General features: G+C 65.3%; 1 protein-coding gene across 1 annotated transcript; it reads left to right on the forward strand.

Annotated features, from left to right (window-relative positions):
- Window positions 1-12,810: 12,810 nt before the first annotated feature.
- On the forward strand, window positions 12,811-17,003 carry SOX7 (SRY-box transcription factor 7; the record flags this gene model as incomplete). Its single annotated transcript, XM_084231226.1, has 2 exons — window positions 12,811-13,048; window positions 16,087-17,003. 2 exons carry the CDS (start codon window positions 12,811-12,813, stop codon window positions 17,001-17,003), a joined length of 1,155 nt encoding a protein of 384 aa, XP_084087352.1.
- Window positions 17,004-17,282: the final 279 nt, after the last annotated feature.

A 17,282-nucleotide genomic window follows, 5' to 3' on the forward strand; every position in this document is an offset into this window, starting at 1 on the left:
TTTGGATGGTTAACACACGACCCCTGCGTTTTTCCTGAAGTTTCACTCGGCCGGGAGGTGCGCGCCCTGGCTCACTGCTCTCCCGGCGCCCCCGCTTTCAGAGGGGCCGTGGCTCCAGGCAGCGCTGCCCCAGGAAGAGGCTCTGGCGCTCCTCGGTGCTGAGCAGGTGACCCCAGCGTGGTGGGCCCGGTGCCTGCCCCGTCCCAGGCGCTTCGCCGCCACCCGCTCGTGGCCCCCCTGAGCGAGGCTGCCCCGTCGCCGACCCCCTTCACAGAGGCGCTTCCCCAGGGGCCGCTTTCATACCCCTCAGCCCGCTCACGGTCCCCGCCCCTTCTCGGCCCTCGCCCTTCCCACGTCCTCCTCTGTCCGGCTCAGTGGAATTTTCTGTTGCTGAAGCTCTTACTCGTGTCTGCTTTCCAACGAGAAGCTGCTTGAAAGCAGCTGGTTTACGATAGAAGGACGAGCCCTGCGTGTACATGGGGTTGGGAGCGGGAGGAGGAAGCGGATGTGACGCTGAGGGCGGCGGGGTGAGGGGCTGGGGAGGCGGCGCAGGCCTTCAAGAAGCTTATGGTCGCTCGAGTTCCTGTTATTGATCCAAGCTGCAGAGCATACTTTGGGGTGCCTGCTTGTGGGAAGTTCTGTGGGTTTCCCATAACAACTTGGTCAAGAGGTTGCTGGGAAATTGGGTCGGTAACTCAGCTGCTTCAAGCCACCAAGGTAAAGGAATTTCTTCTCATCAGTAGAAAATGCTGCCAGTCCTGAGAGCTGGCCACAGCCCCTCTGCTTCCCGCCTTCACCTGTTGGCCAACTCGGCAGGAGCGAGCCGGGGCCTGTTCTTAGAAACAGCTTCCGAGCAACTTCAGCAGCCTGGGCCCCTGGACCAGCCCGCAGCAGCGGCGTCCAGGTCGGAGGCAGAGCCAGCCCACGTCACCTGATCATCTGCCGCCGCTGCGGGCGCAGCCTGTCGTGCCGCGAGGCCCAGGGCGCTCGACCGCGCTCCCCGTTAGTGGGCAGGGCAGCATCGGCCCCTGATAAGGGGATACGAGGCTCCTTGCAAAGAAGGGTGCTTGCTGCCAGCTGGGGAGCTCCGGCACGCCCAGGGGAGAGCCCGTGGCAGGGGGCGGGTGCGAGGCGGCAGGCGGCAGGCGGAGGCTGGGGGCGGTTGCGCTTGGGTTGCCCAAGTGCCCCCCAGGGGTGCGTGGGCCGGTGCCACCAGCACGCCCAGTTCTCCCCCCGGAGCTGAGCGTCTGCGTCAGCGGGAGCAGCGGACTCCAGGAAAACTGAATTCTTTAACAGCAAAGAATTTTGTAATTAGCTAGATCTTGAATGTTCTGTTTGTAGTTCCTCTGTGGAGGGTCCCTGGGGAAAGGTGCCCGGGCGCTGGAAAGCCGCCACTTGTCCCGAAAACCGCTACTGAGCCCCACTTGGGACGAAGGCCTGGCCCCTTCAGGGTGGAGTAACATCCGCCCAGGGGCCGCCCCCTCGCGGTCCCCCAGCCTGTCCTCTAGTGGCCACCGTGTCCCGGAGCGCTGGGGGGATGCAGGCCGGCCTGGCCTCTCCCGGCTCCCGCCTGGCAGCATCTGGCCAAATGTTGGAGGGAAGTAGTGTCTCCCACCTGCTGAGCCTCCCTCCCAGAGCTCACGGGCCTCCTTCCCCTCCCCACCCCCCCAGTCAGGCCCACCTCCACTGCGGGGCCGGCCCCCGCTGCCGCAGGTCACCAGCTCGCCAGGCAGTGCTGCTTCCGGGGCCATTGCACCTGCTGCCCCGTCCCCGCCCGCTGTCCATCTGGCTCTGGCCACGACCTGGCTCCTCTTTGCTCCCTCCACTGCCTCCCCGTCATCCCAGCTTCCCCAGCCCTCCGCCCCCAGGCTCGAGGCCCTCTCTCACTCCGCGGGATTGCCACGGAGCTCTCTTGACTCCCCCCTAGTCTGCCCGGAGGAGCGGGAGCCTCTGAGGGACAGTCGTCCTCCCGGAGTGCCCTGGACGGCACCTGGCGTGGAGCAGTGCAGGGCAGCGCAGCGAGTGAAGCACCAGCCAGGACTGCGGGGTGCCCCGGGCCCCACTAGGGCTCCTGGGCATTCCCAACCCTGTAACTGGCCCCTACACAAGAGCTTGATTAGGGACGTCTCCCGAGGGCATTTGTGACGGTCACCTGGCCGCTGGCATCTCAGGCGACAACCTCCCAGGACCCTATTCGCCATCTCCCTCTTCACAGAGGCGTGACAAGACAAGCATGAAGGGAAAGCACGCGACCCCTCCGCACACTCCACGCGCAGGAGGGGAATGTGAAGAGAGGGCCCTGCCAAGAGCCGGCAAGGCCAGAGGAAGGTGCGTGTGCCCGGATGAGGAAGCTCAGACAGCTCTCCCGCGCCCCCGCCACCCCTGCCCCTGCACCACCTCTTACGTGCTGCCCGGCTACACGCCCACCTGACTGACAGGCTAGGGATGAGACACCCTAAGGTGTGGCCAGGTCATCCTGAAGACACCCGAGTCCCAGGAAGGCTTAAGGCACCCGCTGGGGCAGGCGGGGCTGGCACCCTGACTCAAGGCTTCTCAGGTGACGGGCCTCGGGATCCTGCCCGCCCTGGGACTCTGCAGCCGGCCAGCAAGCTGTCGCAATGCGGCCTGAAGGGATTGCCAAACCCTGCGTGCGGGCAAGGCCCTGCCAGCCCGAGACAAACAGGGGACATGGGCCGTGCGCCCGGAGCAGAGGGAATGAGTGTGGCCTGGGCGCGAGGCAGGGGCTGCCTGAGGGGGTGAAGGGGGGGCCTGCCGGAGGCGCCTCCTGCAGAGCTGAGCTGCTGAGCACGTCCATGGGGCAGGACCGGGGCCAAGTCCCCGGGTCATGGAGTGACAGAGCAGCTCTAGCAGCCGCCACCCCTTTTTGGTCCTGGAGAGGCTGCGAGTGTTGTGCTGGGAGCTTGTTCTTAGGAACTGAGCTGCTGCTTTCTGCTCAGTGCGTGACGCGGTCAGGTTGGGTGCCAGGCGCTGACAGCTGCTGCGTCATTCACAAGCCGAGGACTGGCCCTCCGGGTCGTCAGAACGGTGGCTGAGGCCTGCGCTGGGGGTCAGGAGTACCGTGTGACAGAGCCTTGCCCCCCTTCAAGAAGCTCACCCTCCAGTGAACTGTGTCTCGCGAGTCGGGAGAACAAAGGCCTCGCGCTTCCGCTGGAGAGTCACAGTAGTAGGCATCCGCTCCGGAGGACGTCGTCACCGCCAAAGCTTCGGGGCCCATGGCGTACGGTCTCAGCCAACGGACCTGCAGGTTCAACGATCACCGTCCCCACGATGGCTTTTGCAGATGGAAAAACCCACTAAAATTCCGAGGGAATCTCAAGGAGCTTCAAGTAGCCAAAAAGGGTCCTGAAGACCGAAGCTGGACATCTCACCCGTTCCGATCTCAAGGCTCACTCCACAGCCGTGGCCACCCAACCGTGTCACCACGTAAAGGGACACGTTAGCCCGCAGCTAAGCAGAGAGCAAGCCCTGCACCTGTGGCCCCGCGGGTTTTGACAAGGGCAGCGAGACCGTCAGTGAGGGAAGCGGGGAGGCGTCTGTCCAGCCCTTTTGCCCACTTCTTTACAAACTGAGGCGTTGGTTTCCTTGGTGTTGAACCCCCAGAGTCCCTGGCATGCTTTGGCTATGTCCTTCACACAAATCAAGGACTTTTTGCAAGTGTTGGGGTGTGGGAAAAGTCATGTAGTTTTGCTTGAAAAACAGAAAAAATACATCATGACGTTTCCCACAGCCGAGTATCTTCTCTTAGTCTGTGGCCTGTCCGCAGCGTCCTTCCTGGGGCCGTGTCGTGCGCGGTGACGAAGGCCACCTTTTCCGCGGTGGCTCCGGGTCTGTGCTGAGCGCCACGCTGGCGGGCGGTGCCGGCGGGGCCCGCCGTGCCTCGGGGCTCACCTCACAAAGCAGCGTTCGGGTCCTCACTCTCCCGTGTGATGGCAGCTGCAGCGCTCGGTAACTGTTCTCCGTCAGCTGGAGAAAGCTCTGCACCCCGGTTCGCTGAGTGTTCTCTGGGGCATGATCCGGTGCTGGGGTTTGTCACCTGCCTCTGTGTCTTTTGCTACCATCCGCCGTTTTTCTCTTCCAACCTGTTGAGGTGAAGTCATCCATTCGTTGGCGTCCAAATGCTGACCCAGTTTTGCCTAACGGGTCGCTCCCGCTGGGCCGAGGCGCCTCAGGCTCTCTGTACATTTTGGAACTTGATTTGCTGCTGTGCCGGGAGCACCTCGGCCTCCGTGTCCGCGGGGGGTTGGCTTGGGCCTTTCCTTCCTCTCAAGGCTCGGGCGCGGCTGGCTCGCAGACCGGCAGACCGAGTGCGGAAACATTCCTCCGTCTTCCGGAAGGGATGGCAGATGATGGGCATAACTTCTCCCTTCAGTGCTGGTGGGACTCCTCTGGGCCCAGGACCTTCTGTTTTCAGATGATTACTGACTCAGTTTCTTTAACGGCGCCTGTTCTTCGTCTTTTCCTTTGCGTGAGTCTTGCAGGGGGCGTCTTGCAGGAGTCGGCCCAGCCCATCCAGGCTGCCCAGTCTGGGCCCGTCTTTCACAGTATTTCTTTATTGTCCTTTCCGCGTCCTGCGGTCCGAGCGGGTGTCCCCGCTCCCGTGTCTGGCGTCCGTGAAGCGTGTTTTCTAGCTCTCGGCGCGGCTGGGCGCTTCTCTGTTTCATCGACCTTTTCACAGAGCCAGCCCTTGTTTTCGTTAATTTTTCTCTTTTAAGTTCCGATTTTCAGTCCCATGGGTGTCCGCACTCATTTTTATTGTTTCTTCTCTTCTGCTCACTTTGATTTAATTCACTCTCCTCGTTCCTCTTCCCTAGAGCGGAAACCTAGGCTGCTGGTTTTAGCTCTTTCTTCTCTGCAGATACATGCAGGCGGCCCTCTGCTTCTCTCTAGGCACAGCTCTCTTCCCTCTACGCACTGCGTTTTCTGCATCCCACCAATGTTAAAACGTTGAATTTTTACTTAGGGCAAAATATCTAAAACTTTTTCCTGAAATTTCTTGTGTGGTGGTGTGTGGTTTCGCCTCCAAGCATCTGGGGATTTTCAGGGATCTCGGCTCTAGATTCCTGGTCTGACGGACCGCGCCTGAGGGCACGCTCGTCCCGGTGTTCTGGGGTAGGCGAGGGCTCCGTGTGAGGTTAGCGCGGAGAGCGCCTGTGACGCGAGGGGAGCGGCTGACCCACACGCAGATGCCCGTCCGGGCGGCGGGTGCTGGCCAGCGGCGGCCAGGGCTGTCTGCCTCCCGGTCCCCTTCAGGGGGTCTCCTGGAAGCGGAGCCGTGATGCCCCTGGCAGCTCTGTCCGCTCCCCTCGTGGGCTTTGACGGCCGCTGTGACGTGCATGCAAATTAAGGATATTGGGGGGTTGGTTTTAGAGCCGGCTTCATCACTGGGTGATGCTCTTCCTACCCCTGAGACCGTCTCTGGCTCGGAAGTCTGCGTTCTCGGAAGTGAACGGGCTCCGTAGCCGTCTCTGAATGAGTGTGTCACACAGTCCTTCCCTTCTACTCTGCATCTTCCTGGTTAGGGCGGGATTCTGTCTGTCCACCTGACCAACGCTGTCTTCAAGTTGGTGTATGTGGAACATTGACATTGACGGTGACGGGGGAGCTGATTTAATAGCAGCTGTATTTGCTTCTGTTTTCTGTTTCCTTTTTCCCTTTTGATTCTGTGCTTGCCTTCCATTTCTCTGCTTTCTGGGGTTTTAATAGAACCTTTTAAAAATTCTGTTTTCCTCTTTTCTTAGCGTATGAATTGTCTCTTTTTCCTGTTTTTACTTTTAGGGCTTCCCCTCCAGTTTGCCATATTATTTTACAATTAATCCACATCAGTGGCTAATAGCACGAAGGCGGTTCACCAGCACTCGGGAATGACAGTGCTCCTCGCGTCTCCCTCCTGTCTCTCACTGCGTGGCTGCCATTCATTTGACTTAGGTATAAGCTATAACCACCTAATCCTTTATTTCTGTTTTCACTTTGAACAGTTACGTTAGCTCAATTCAGAACAAGACAAGCTCACGTTCCTCCCCGACGGCTCTCCCTGCCTTTCCCGACACCCCGCTGTCTGACCCACATAACTTCCCTTCTCTCTGGAGAACTTCTTTTTGGGAGAAGCATGACCTCCATTCTCTGAGGGCTCTCCGAAGAGCCGTTCACTTGCAGTTGACTCACCCTGTCTCTTGCTGGCGCTCGGTGGCCCTGGCGGCATCTGAGCGCCCATCGCGGGAGGCCCGAGTCAGCGGGAACCTTCTCTTACTCCTGCCTGTGTCTTTGCGGTTCGAGGCACTCTCTGGCCGGCACCATCCAGTCGGTCTGGCTCCTGTACGCTTCCTCACAGGCTCTGCTTCTGGAGGCTGCAGCCCAAGTGCCCCGCGCGGCCATCCAATGGCAGGGCTTCTCTGCACACTTGCAGGTGAGGCCCAGCCCCCGGCGATGCCGCAGACTTTTGTAAATCTCTCCCCTCTTCGCCCCCCTCTGCTGTCTCCTCACCCCAGAGACTGCCAGTCTGCTTCCCTTCCCAGAGCTTCCTCCAGGCGGTCCACCTGGGTCCACCTGCTTGTTTCTCTTTGCCAGAACGACTGTCCTGCCCCGCGAGCATGTCTGAGCTCTTATCTCACACTCCGAGCCTAGATTTGTGTTGTCTAAAGTGGGAGGACAAACCTGGCCCCTGTTTCTCCATCAAGGGCAGAGGCGGCAGTTTCAGTAACTTGCCGGTTACGTCCTTAGGTGTGATGTTGTTTGCGTGGATCCGACCCCATTCCATTCAAGCCCTACCTCTGGAAGGCTTGAGGGGAATTAAGCACTGGGCGGGTCTCGAGAAAGCCTCCGAGGAGCCATTGGCCTGCTCTGCCGCCCGCTCGCTGCCGCTGAAGGTGAGCCTCAGTCCCTCGCGGTGGAAACAGGAGATGACAGCATAATGAAATGAGATGTGATGCATGAGAGCACCTTAAATGTTTTGACTAAAAATACCTGTTGACGTGTGTCAGATCCACCGAGATCAGCGGCTCCAAACGTGAAGTTAAGGAAGAGCAGCGTCGCAAGCGAGCGGGTAACTGTGGTTATAAAGGCAGCTGGAGAAAGTGTCTCCTTGACCATGAAATACGGTGGTTGCTACCGGACAAGGAGGAGGGAGCCGGGCGGAGAGGGCCGAGGGGTCCGCGTGGCGGTGTGATGGGCCCTGGCGGTGGGCGGGGAGACGGACCCGTGTGGAGACGTGAAGCCAAAACACACTTAGGATTATAACTCTGTGGCAAGTCAGTACAGTTTTATTTTTTAAAGAAAGTCAATTGAAGAATCTAGAAGCCATTTTCCCTACCTGGACTTTGATTCTTGGCACAACATCCCCAACTACTCATAAAACTACAAACCCCAGGTCCAAATGTGGACCCACAGCCCATTAAGCCATTTTCAAATGCAGCTTTAATATCCAAACCCAACCTGACCCTTTAAATTGGCCCTAAAACACAACTGGGCCTCAGCTTTCCCCCCTCACCTACCCCTATTAGCTTCTTTTTTTTTTTTAAAGATAAAGATTTATTTATTTATACAAGAACCGGGGTACAGGCTAGACGCGCAGGATGAGAGGATTCACCAGAGGCAGAGCGGGGGACAGAACAGGCAGACTGATGAAATACACTGCTGGGGGGAGCAGCGGGCGAGACAGGAGAGGTCTGCCGCGCCATGCGGGTATCTCGCCAGGCAGCCGGGATCCAACACACACTGCAGAGGCTGCGGACAGCTTCACAGTGCGGCACTCAACCTCCTGCACCACCAGGGAGGCCCCACCCCTATTAGCTTCTTCGGGAGCTCTGAGAAGCCTTCTGAAGCCATGGCGGTGAGTAGGGTTGCCTTTAAATATGCGCTGGAGAGAGGCGTGAGGGAGGACCCTCCAGCCCTGGGCCTGCTGACTCCACTCAGCCAGTGGAGGGTCTCTCTGCATTACTCAGCTATACTTTGTCACCTCAAACCCCCACTGCGCTCACCACCACCTCACCGCTCCACACACCTCACCCCTCCGCACACCCACACACCTCACATACCCACACACCTCATGGTAGTTTTAAAACACGGCCACAGTTCTTTCATAGTCCCTATGTGGGGGCCTGGGGAGCTATGTACCCTCCCCTTCAGTCTGGCCAGGCGGTGACTGCTCGACCAGTGAGTGTTGGTCACAGACAATGCCATGGGACTTCTGGACCGAAGTCATAAAGGCCGTGCCCCTCTGCCTCGCTTGAGCAAGCAGTCGTCCAGGGAGTGGAGGATCCATCCTCTCGAGGCCACCTGGAGAAGCCCTGCATGGTCCTGGTCAGCAGGCCCAGCTGGCCTTTGAGTCAGTTCAGTCAGACATGGAGTGAAGAAGCTTCCAGAAGCACCGGTGCCTGGCTATGCGAGCTGCTGCCCGCCCTTCACACTCTTCCACCGAGACCACAGGCAGCGCCCGAGAGCCGGCCCACACCACCCTGGCCACGGCGCCAGCTGTCCACACTGCCACGTGCAGGTGCTTCGCATGCAGGCATCTGAGCCGCCCCTGCCCAGATCATTCAGCTGGCGTGGACTCCGGGCGGCGGCCCGTGGGCCCATCTGAGTCTAAGCAGGTGCCGTGAACACGTGGCGTGGCCTGCCGCCTGCGCAAAGGCGCCTCTAAGGCCACGGCCCCTCAGCTCAGAGTGTAAACCTGGGAGCTCCCAGGTGGCGCTGCCGTAGCGACCCACCTGTGCTCCTGGGACAGGAGCTGCCTGCTGAAGCCCACCTGCTGTCGCCCAACTCGCCATCCACTGCCAACTGCCCCTCCGCCTGCCCGCCGCCTTTTCTTCTCTCCTTGAGGGGAAGCGCCGCGCAGTAGCTCTTGGCTGTGGGCCCTGGAGCCCGCAAGCTAATGTGCCTTACGGCCTGTCTCCACCCTGGGCTCTGAGTGGGAGGCTTAGCTGGCCCTGAGGGGCTGTACCCCAGGAGCCAGCCTGAGAGTTCCAAATAGCCGCTCAGCAGCTAAAAGTGAGCAGCCCCTCCAAGCCCACACCCCCTCTCGGGGCCAGCGAGTAGCACATCTTTTCTGTGGAGACGGCTCCCGGGGAGACACAGAGGCAAATTTCCGAATGAGCCTCAGCCTGTCTGCCCACTGCCCTTGGCCTCCCCGGCCCCGGGCCCCCCCTGAGCCCTGGGTGAGGGCCCTCCGGTCCACGCAGCCCTCACTGGCCCATCAGGCTGGACCAAGGCCTTCTGGCTGCAAGTCAGGCTCTTCCACCCCTCAGAGGGGACAGTGTGCACCTGGGGAGCAGGGGGACTTTTGTAGGAACCCCAAATTCTGAACCTGGGTTTCTGTCCCCCTGTGTTTTGTTCCTTTTGAAGTGAGAGGGTTCCCTTACCTTCCTGTCCCACATTTGGGGCTGTGCAGCCTGAAGGCCCCGCTCCTTCCCCTGGTGCCCTCTAGAAAGGCCCCTCAAGCTGAGATGCGGTGAAACTCTGTCCACTGGTGTCGGGAGTCCTGCCAGCTTCCAGGCCGCGCAGGGGAGCCCACGGGAAAGTCGCAGATCCCAGCTGGCAGGCCCCATCCTCTCAGATTGTTCTGCGCTGGGAACCTGGAGGAATTCCTGAATGACTAGGCAGAGCCGGGTGGGTGGCAAGAGGAGCTCTGGCTGGGGGTGTGGGGGCCAGTCCCTGGGGGAGGGTCAGGCCGGGAGCCTCTGCCCTGAGGCCAGGAGTTCCCCAGGGCTTGTCACTGCGCCTTCACTTCAACCCCTCCAGACAGGACAGGAGAACTCTGCTGGGACAGAGGTCAGAGGGAAGTGCTGCCCTGTCTGCGCCTGGGCCTGGGGAGGGATTGGGGCGCCCACGCGCCCTGTGAGCACAGGGAGAGTGCCGGCTCCCCGCCCAGCGGGCAGGGCTGGCAAAGGCACCCATGGTTAAGCCCTGGCCGTGCAGAGGGCAGAGCAGCCGCCTGACCCCAGCGGGTGGGCGGGTGAGTACTTGCACCCCAGGCCCCCGCCAGCCCGGCACAGCGGCCGTCCAGGGCCCGCGCCGGGTGCTCCGTCCACCCGCGGCTCCAAGCCGGGACCAGGCTGCAGGGTCCAGCCGGGCCAGGAAGGGCCCCACTCGGGGACCCGCGCCCCGCGCACCCCGCCGCCACGAGGTCTGTGCCAGCCGGAGAGCTGCTGGGGGGCCGCCCTGCAGGCCTGGCCCTGCGCCCTCCGTGGCCTCACCCTGCATTGTAACTACCGTGGTGGAATAAGGGGCGCCGCGGGTCAGGGGCGCGCGCTGTCCCGCCGGGGCCGCGGCAGCCACTTTCCCCGCTGCGCCGCCGCGGAGCCGAGCGCGCGCCGGGCGGGAGGGGGCGGGGGGGGGCAAGAGAAGGGGGAGGCGTGGGGGGGAGAAGGGGCAGGACAGAGGGGCTGAGGGGAAGGGGAAAGGAAGACAAGGGCGCCCGCGAAGCCCCGTGCAGGGCGCGGAGTCTCCCCGCGGGCCAGGCCCGGGACCGGGCGGCGCTCGGGCTTCCAGACCCCTCGGTTCGGCGGCCGCGACCGCGTGCGGGGGAGCCGCGGAGGCCCCGGGGCGTCGGCGGGCGCTGGTGCGGGGCGGCGGGGAGCGCCCGCCCGGCCGCCAGCGCCCCCCGGCCCCGGCCCCCGCCCCCCGGGCCCGAGCTCGGAGGCCGAGGCGCGCTTTGCAGCCGCGCGGGTGCGGATTCACGGGAAGATGAAGGCAGCGGGAAGAGCCGTCCCGGCCGGGCCAGCCACCCCGGGAGCGCGGGATGGAGCAGCCGGAGCGGCGGCCCCGACGCCCCCGACGCCCCCGACGCCCCCGACGCCCCTGCCCTGCGGCCCCGCCCCCACTGTTTCCTCCGGTTTCCCCGAGTACGAGCCCCGCCGACCGCCCCACCGCTCCGCGCCCCGGGGTCCGAGCAGCCTTCGCCCGGCGGGGCCGCCCCTGCGCGCGCCGTGCGCGCCAGCCCGGGGCCGGGCGGCGGGGGGCTCGGGGCGGCGGGGGAGCGCGTCCCTGGCAGCCTCCGCCCGGGGGGCCCCTCCCCGCCACGGCGAGTGGAGAAGGTCGGGGTCGGATTCCTCCTCCGGGTCCTCCTGCTCCGCGCGGCCCCGGGACGCACCGACCTGGCGGGTTTCAGAGCCGGGCCCGGGGTCAGCGCGGGGGGCCTCGGCTCCGGGGTGGGGCGGTGCGCGGACACGCGGCACCTTCTCTCCGCTCGCCACCCCCGGGGCCGCCGCGCGCGGGCAGCGCCCTGGTCGCTCCGCCCCGGGCTCCGGGATGCGCCCCCGCGGCGGGGGTGGGGGTGCACCTGCCCGTCCCGGCGCCGCGCCGCGCTCCCCACGGCCCGCTCCCCACGGCCCGCGCAGGGCGGCTGCCGCCCCTCCACCCCCCGCCCCCCCGCAGCGGAGGAGCGCTGCTGCCCGCCGGGGCGGCCCGACCCTGGTGGGAAGGGAAGCCGATCTCGGGCGGCCGTTTCCCGGGGCTCGCGGGGCTGCAGCTGAGCTCGGGGCGGCGGGGACTCTGCCTCTCCCCGTCCGCGCGGCGCGCCCAGGGCCGCGGGGAAGCCGGACGCGCGCGTTGGGCAGCGGAATCGGGCTCAGAACTTAGGGCCCCGCTGCCTGGGGTGCCGCTGGCCTCGCCGGCCGCTGGGAACGTCCACACGCCCGGCGCGGGTCTTCACAACGGCCCGTGGTGTCTGTTCCGTGACAGCCGCCCCGCGGAGAGCAGGGCCCGGGAGAGCCCCGCGCCCAGGGTCCCGCGGTCAGTGACCCCGGCGCGGAGACCCCCGCGGCGCCAGGCCCAGCGACCCTCCCCCCGCCGCCTCCCGAGGGTCGCGCGGCCGAGCCCGCGGGGGTGGCGCTCGGGGAGCGCGGGAGAGCTGGTCCGGGAGCCTCGGGCCTGCGCCGGGGGTGTGGCGAGGCCGTCCCTGCTCACCTGAGCCGGCAGCGGGACGGCGCTGAGCCTGGGCAGCCGCGCGCGCGTCGCCCCGACAGGGGGTGCCGGCCTCCGAGGGGCGCGGAAGGCCGGGGCCGTCCAGTCGGGCCCCGCGGGTTGAGCGCAGGCCCAGAGCCTGCACCCCGCTCACCTGGGGTGTCGGGGTGAGGCGGGCCCGGGAGGCTCGGGTCATGCCAGAGCCGGGGGAGCGGGAGCAGAGCTGGGAGAGGCCGCACCCCAAGGCTCAGCAGCGCAGATCCGAGGAGCGAGGAAGAAGCAGCGAATGAGAAGGAAATTCACTGGGGGAGAGCCGCACCCCGAGACCGGGGGGGGGGGGGGCCAGAGGAGAACTCAGAGGCAGAGTGAGGAAGGGCGAGCGAGCGCGGCAGACCCCTCCGCGGGCAGGGGGCGCGGGCCGTCGAGGGGGCCCGGGGCGCCGCTGCGGGCACCCCCTCTCGGAACGGGCCCGGGGCTCCGGGTCCGGGTGTCCCGCGCCCGGGCGTTCCGGGGAGACCTGTCCGGCGCCCGCTGGGCCCCGCGCGGGGGTGGCCGGGGCCGGGGACGCGGCGGGGCGCGCGGAGGCCGGGCGGGCGGGCGGCGCAGGGGCGGGCCGGGGCGGGCCGGGGCGCGCGCCTCCCTCCCCGCCCCTCCCTCCCCCTCCCCTCCTCCCCCTCCCCCTCCCCTCCCCGCCCGGCGGGTCGGAGCGGGGCCGCGGCCGGGGCGCGGAGGGGCGGGGAGGGGCCGCGCCGCCGTCGGGAGTCATTGGCGGACGCGCCGCCCGGAGCTGATAAATAAGGGGCCGGCGGCGGCGGGCGGCCAAGTCGGACGCCGGGACCCGCGCGAGGCCAGGTCAGGCCGGCGCGGGCGGCGAGGCGAGCGACCCGGGCGGCCATGGCCTCGCTGCTGGGCGCGTACCCCTGGCCCGAGGCGCTCGAGTGCGCGGGGCTGGAGGCCGAGCTGTCGGACGGGCTGTCCCCGCCGGCCGCCCCCCGCCCGCCGGCCGACAAGGGCGCGGAGAGCCGCATCCGGCGGCCCATGAACGCCTTCATGGTGTGGGCCAAGGACGAGAGGAAGCGCCTGGCGGTGCAGAACCCGGACCTGCACAACGCCGAGCTCAGCAAGATGCTGGGTGAGTGGCCGGCGGCGGGCGGCCCGGGGGGCGCGGCGCGGGGAGGGGCGCGGCCGCGGGCAGGGGGCGCGGAGCGGGGCCCGGGGCGGCCGTCCTGCCCGCGCGTCGGCGTCGGGGCAGCGCGGAGGTGCGCGCGGCCCGGGGTGCAGAGCGGGGCCCCCGCGGCCCCTCCGCGAGCCCCGCGGCCGGCGGGCGCGGCCGGGAGGCCCCGGCGGGGCCAGGGCGAGCCGGGTCGGGCGCGCGAGGCCCCGGGGACCACGGCCGGGCGCCGGACCGAGCGGCCGCAGCCTGGTGGACGCGCCCGCCGAGGTCGGGGAGAAACCCCAGCGGGGAGACCCGCGCGCCCCGGAGCGCTCCCCGGCGGGCCTCGGGGCGCCGTGGCTGGGCCTGACGAATTTTCGCCGAGACACCGCGCGGGGAGGCCTCCTGGCGGCCGCTCCGCTGTGGAGCCGACAGCGGCCCGGTCCACGCCGCAGACCCCACTCCGCGCCGGCCTCGCGGCCTCTGGGGCGTGGAGGGGCGGCGCAGGGGCCTGGGAAGGTCTGTCCGGGCCGGGCTCCCTCCCTCCTCCCTGCGCTGTCCCCGCAGCAGGGGCTCTGCGGAGGGTACGCGCCGGCCAGCCCCCGCGCCCCAGAAGGCTGTGAGGGCGCCCCTGAGAGTTTGGGGCCGCGGTTCTTCTCTCTCCCGCCTGGCGCTTTGCAGCTCTGCCCGGCCCGACCCTTCGCCCTGCACCGGAGTTGCTCATTTTAGCCCCAAACCCTTTGAGGCCACTTTGCACGCGCAGCAGGCCCCGCGGTGAGAAGGGAGGGAGTGCGGCAGCGCCTGGCCTCGCCCTCCAGCCCCATGGAACCTTTTTCCTCTTTCCGCTGGGCCGGGCTCTGGGCTTCTTCCAGGTCGGAACCAGTCAGGGCCGCTGCCGTTCTGCAGGCTCGCGGGGCTCCCAGGGGTCCCTCCCCGCAGCCACCCTCCTCCAGGGTGGTGCCTCCTGCCAGCCAGGCCCCCTCCAGAGCCCCCTCCTCTGCGAAAAATGTAAACATTCTGTTTTCTGTGTGTTGGGGCCCAGATATATTAACGCACAATAATCAAACACTTTCGTTCACCTAAAATTTCCTATTTTTCCAGATTTGAAAAGAAGTGACGTTTGTTTTGTGAGCCCCTGAAAGTGTTCGTGGTGGGTCCTGGGCACTGGCACAGCTTTTGTGCCCAGAATGGAGCTGGTTTCTGCAACAGGCCCACGCCAGACAAGGGGGGACAAAGCAGGCCCGGGAGCCTTGCCTTTGCAGTGAGGGTCCCCGGAAAGGGCAGGCAGAAGGAAGGGAGGCGGGTGCCCCCCCCCCCCAGCTGGGGCCGGCTTGCTGTGGACTCGGGCAGTTACCTGCCTTTGGCAGGAAAGCCTCCGCTTTGTTCCTGCCCAGCCGCGGGACCTGGGCGCCGGGCACGGGAGCTGCGAGAAAGTGCTGGACACCGGACCCCACTTTCTCGACTATGTAACTTTCCAATCTTAAGCATTAAAAACTTCACCCGGTAGCAGCGGTTGTTTTAGGTTATGAAGGAGAAAGTGCATAAAGGCCACTGTGAGTCTAGTGGCACCGAAAAACGAACCCCAACCCCCAGGCTCACGGGGGCCCCAGAGACCCGTTTGACTTCCAGTTCACCGGCAGGGTGTGGGGTGTGTCTGGATCTTGGGCCAGCCAGAGACCACTCTGAGGCCTCGGCCACAGCCTGGGCCGCTCACCCTAACCCCAAAGCCGGAATTCTTAGCGGCCGTGTGCCAAGGCCCCAGCAAGTGACAGCGACACAGGCTGGGAACAGTTGGGGTGGCTAGAAACCTTCCTCCCACCAGGACATGACCTGCAACAATCTTCTTCCTGCTCCCCTTGCCGCAGCCAGCTTGGGCACTGAGGGACACCCCCACTCGTAGCTCTGTGTGGGGCCCTGTGCAGGGGGCTCCAGGGGAAGCTAGCCCCCCCCAAAGGGCTTAGTGAGGGGTACTTACGCCCTGGGCTAAATCTCTCTCAGACTTCAGGACACCTGAGTCCTGGGGGACATGTAGGATCCCCAGCCACCCTCAGAGGTAACAATCCAGGGTCTAGAAGAGCCCAGAAGCACCTTCAGAAACCGGCAGCCAGCTGAGGGAGGGCAGGCCCTTTGAGCCATGAAAGAGAAGCACTAAATGATTGCTAAGTCAGTGTCCAGGCCGCTAAGGGACAGAAAATACAATGAGACCAGCAGATGAGCCCTGGTGGGGTGTGCGGGTGCCTCTCTGAGAACTTGTTGAGGTGGGTGGGTGGCATCACAGCACCTTTGTTGTGTGGTGAGAAAAACAGTCCTAGGAAGGTGAGGGGTTTGCTTTTGTATAGAGTCTGTGACTGCGCCTGTGTCCAGGGCCACAGAAATACATTGTGTGTGTGTGTGTGTGTGTGTGTGTGTGTGTCCCTGCGGGGCTTGCATTGAGCAGCTCCCTGGCAGATGCCACCTTCTGGTCTTCATACATCAGGGTCCAAGCTGACCGTCCGGTGACAAGGGTAATGGTGGGTCACCCTCAGCGAGCCCTAGCATCTGCATGTGGGTGTGAAACCATTGCTGGGGCCTGAGCGCCCTCCCCAGAGGGTCTGGGAGCTTGAGCTGCACCTAAATGCTGTGGGCTCACTTCCTGACACCTACAGAGGCACGCAGGAGTGGACGAGCCCCTCCAAGGAAAAGGGATCCCCAGTGACTCCTGTGGTCCTTAAAGACTTGTCCCGTCCTGGCACCGGGTCAGCCGGGCCTTTCGCTGTGAAGCCCCGTTGTTCGAGGCTCGTGGGCTCAGGTGGCGGGACTGGGCGGTTTTGCAGGACGGCTTCACTGTGCGCTCAGGGTCTGGGCTTCCGACGGTGCCAGGCGCTTCGCTGGTGGCCTGGGAGTAGGGGGCGCCCGCTTGTGAGCCGTGCCCACGTGAGCATGTTTGCACACGCGCGCACGGCTGGGAGGTCGCGCCGGAGAAGCGCTGCGCCGCCGCTCAGATGCTAACAGTGACCCTTGTCCGCCTTTGCGAGCAGGAAAGTCATGGAAGGCGCTGACGCTGTCCCAGAAGAGGCCCTACGTGGACGAGGCGGAGCGGCTGCGCCTGCAGCACATGCAGGACTACCCCAACTACAAGTACCGCCCGCGCAGGAAGAAGCAGGCCAAGCGCCTCTGCAAGCGCGTGGATCCCGGCTTCCTCCTGAGCTCCCTCTCCCGAGAACAGAACGCCCTGCCCGACAAGCGCGGCTGCGGCCGGGGGGCGCTGGGGGACAAGGAGGACGGGGGTGAGTACTCCCCGGCTGCCACCCTGCCCAGCCTCCGCGGCTGCTTCCATGAGGGCCCCGCTGGCGGCAGCAGCGGCGCGGCGGGCAGCGCGGACACCTACCCCTACGGGCTGCCGACGCCCCCGGAGATGTCGCCCCTGGACGTGCTGGAGCCCGAGCAGACCTTCTTCTCCACCCCCTGCCAGGAGGACCATGCGCACTCCCGCCGCATCCCCCACTTGCCCGGGCCCCCCTACTCACCCGAGTACGCCCCCAGCTCCCTCCACTGCGGCCACCCCCTGGGCTCCCTGGGGCTCGGCCAGTCCCCGAGCGTCTCGATGATGTCCTCAATACCCGGCTGTCCCCCGTCTCCTGCCTATTACTCCCCTGCCACCTACCACTCTCTCCACTCCAACCTGCACGCCCACCTGGGCCAGCTCTCCCCGCCGCCCGAGCACCCGGGCTTCGACGCCCTGGATCAGCTGAGCCAGGTGGAACTCCTGGGGGACATGGATCGCAATGAGTTCGACCAGTATTTGAACACTCCTGGCCACCCGGACTCTGTGGCAGGGGCCGCGGCCCTCAGTGGGTCTGCCCCGATCTCCCAGGTGACTGCCACGGAGACCAGCCTCATCTCCGTGCTGGCGGACGCCACGGCCACGTACTACAACAGCTACAGCGTGTCATAGAGCACAGGCCGCCTGCCTGCCTGCCTGCGCCCGGAGTGCCTGGGGCGTGGCGACTCTCCGAGGGGCCACCAGCTTTAGGGCCAGGTCGGCAGGTCTGCACCGCAGGGGACCAGCCAGGCGGATCCGGATCGCAGGCCCCTCCCCTGCCGACTGGTGTCCCAGCCATTCCTCTGACGCCTCAGGGGCCACCCAGCGGCAAAGAGGCAAGAGAGTTGCTGGAAGTTGCTGCTTCCTGGTCACATTCACCAGCCGCCCTTCTCTGCCCCTTCAAGGAAGCAA

The sequence above is a fragment of the Talpa europaea genome (genome assembly GCF_964194135.1).
Source record: "Talpa europaea genome assembly, chromosome: 4".
Taxonomy (NCBI): Eukaryota; Metazoa; Chordata; class Mammalia; order Eulipotyphla; family Talpidae; genus Talpa; species Talpa europaea.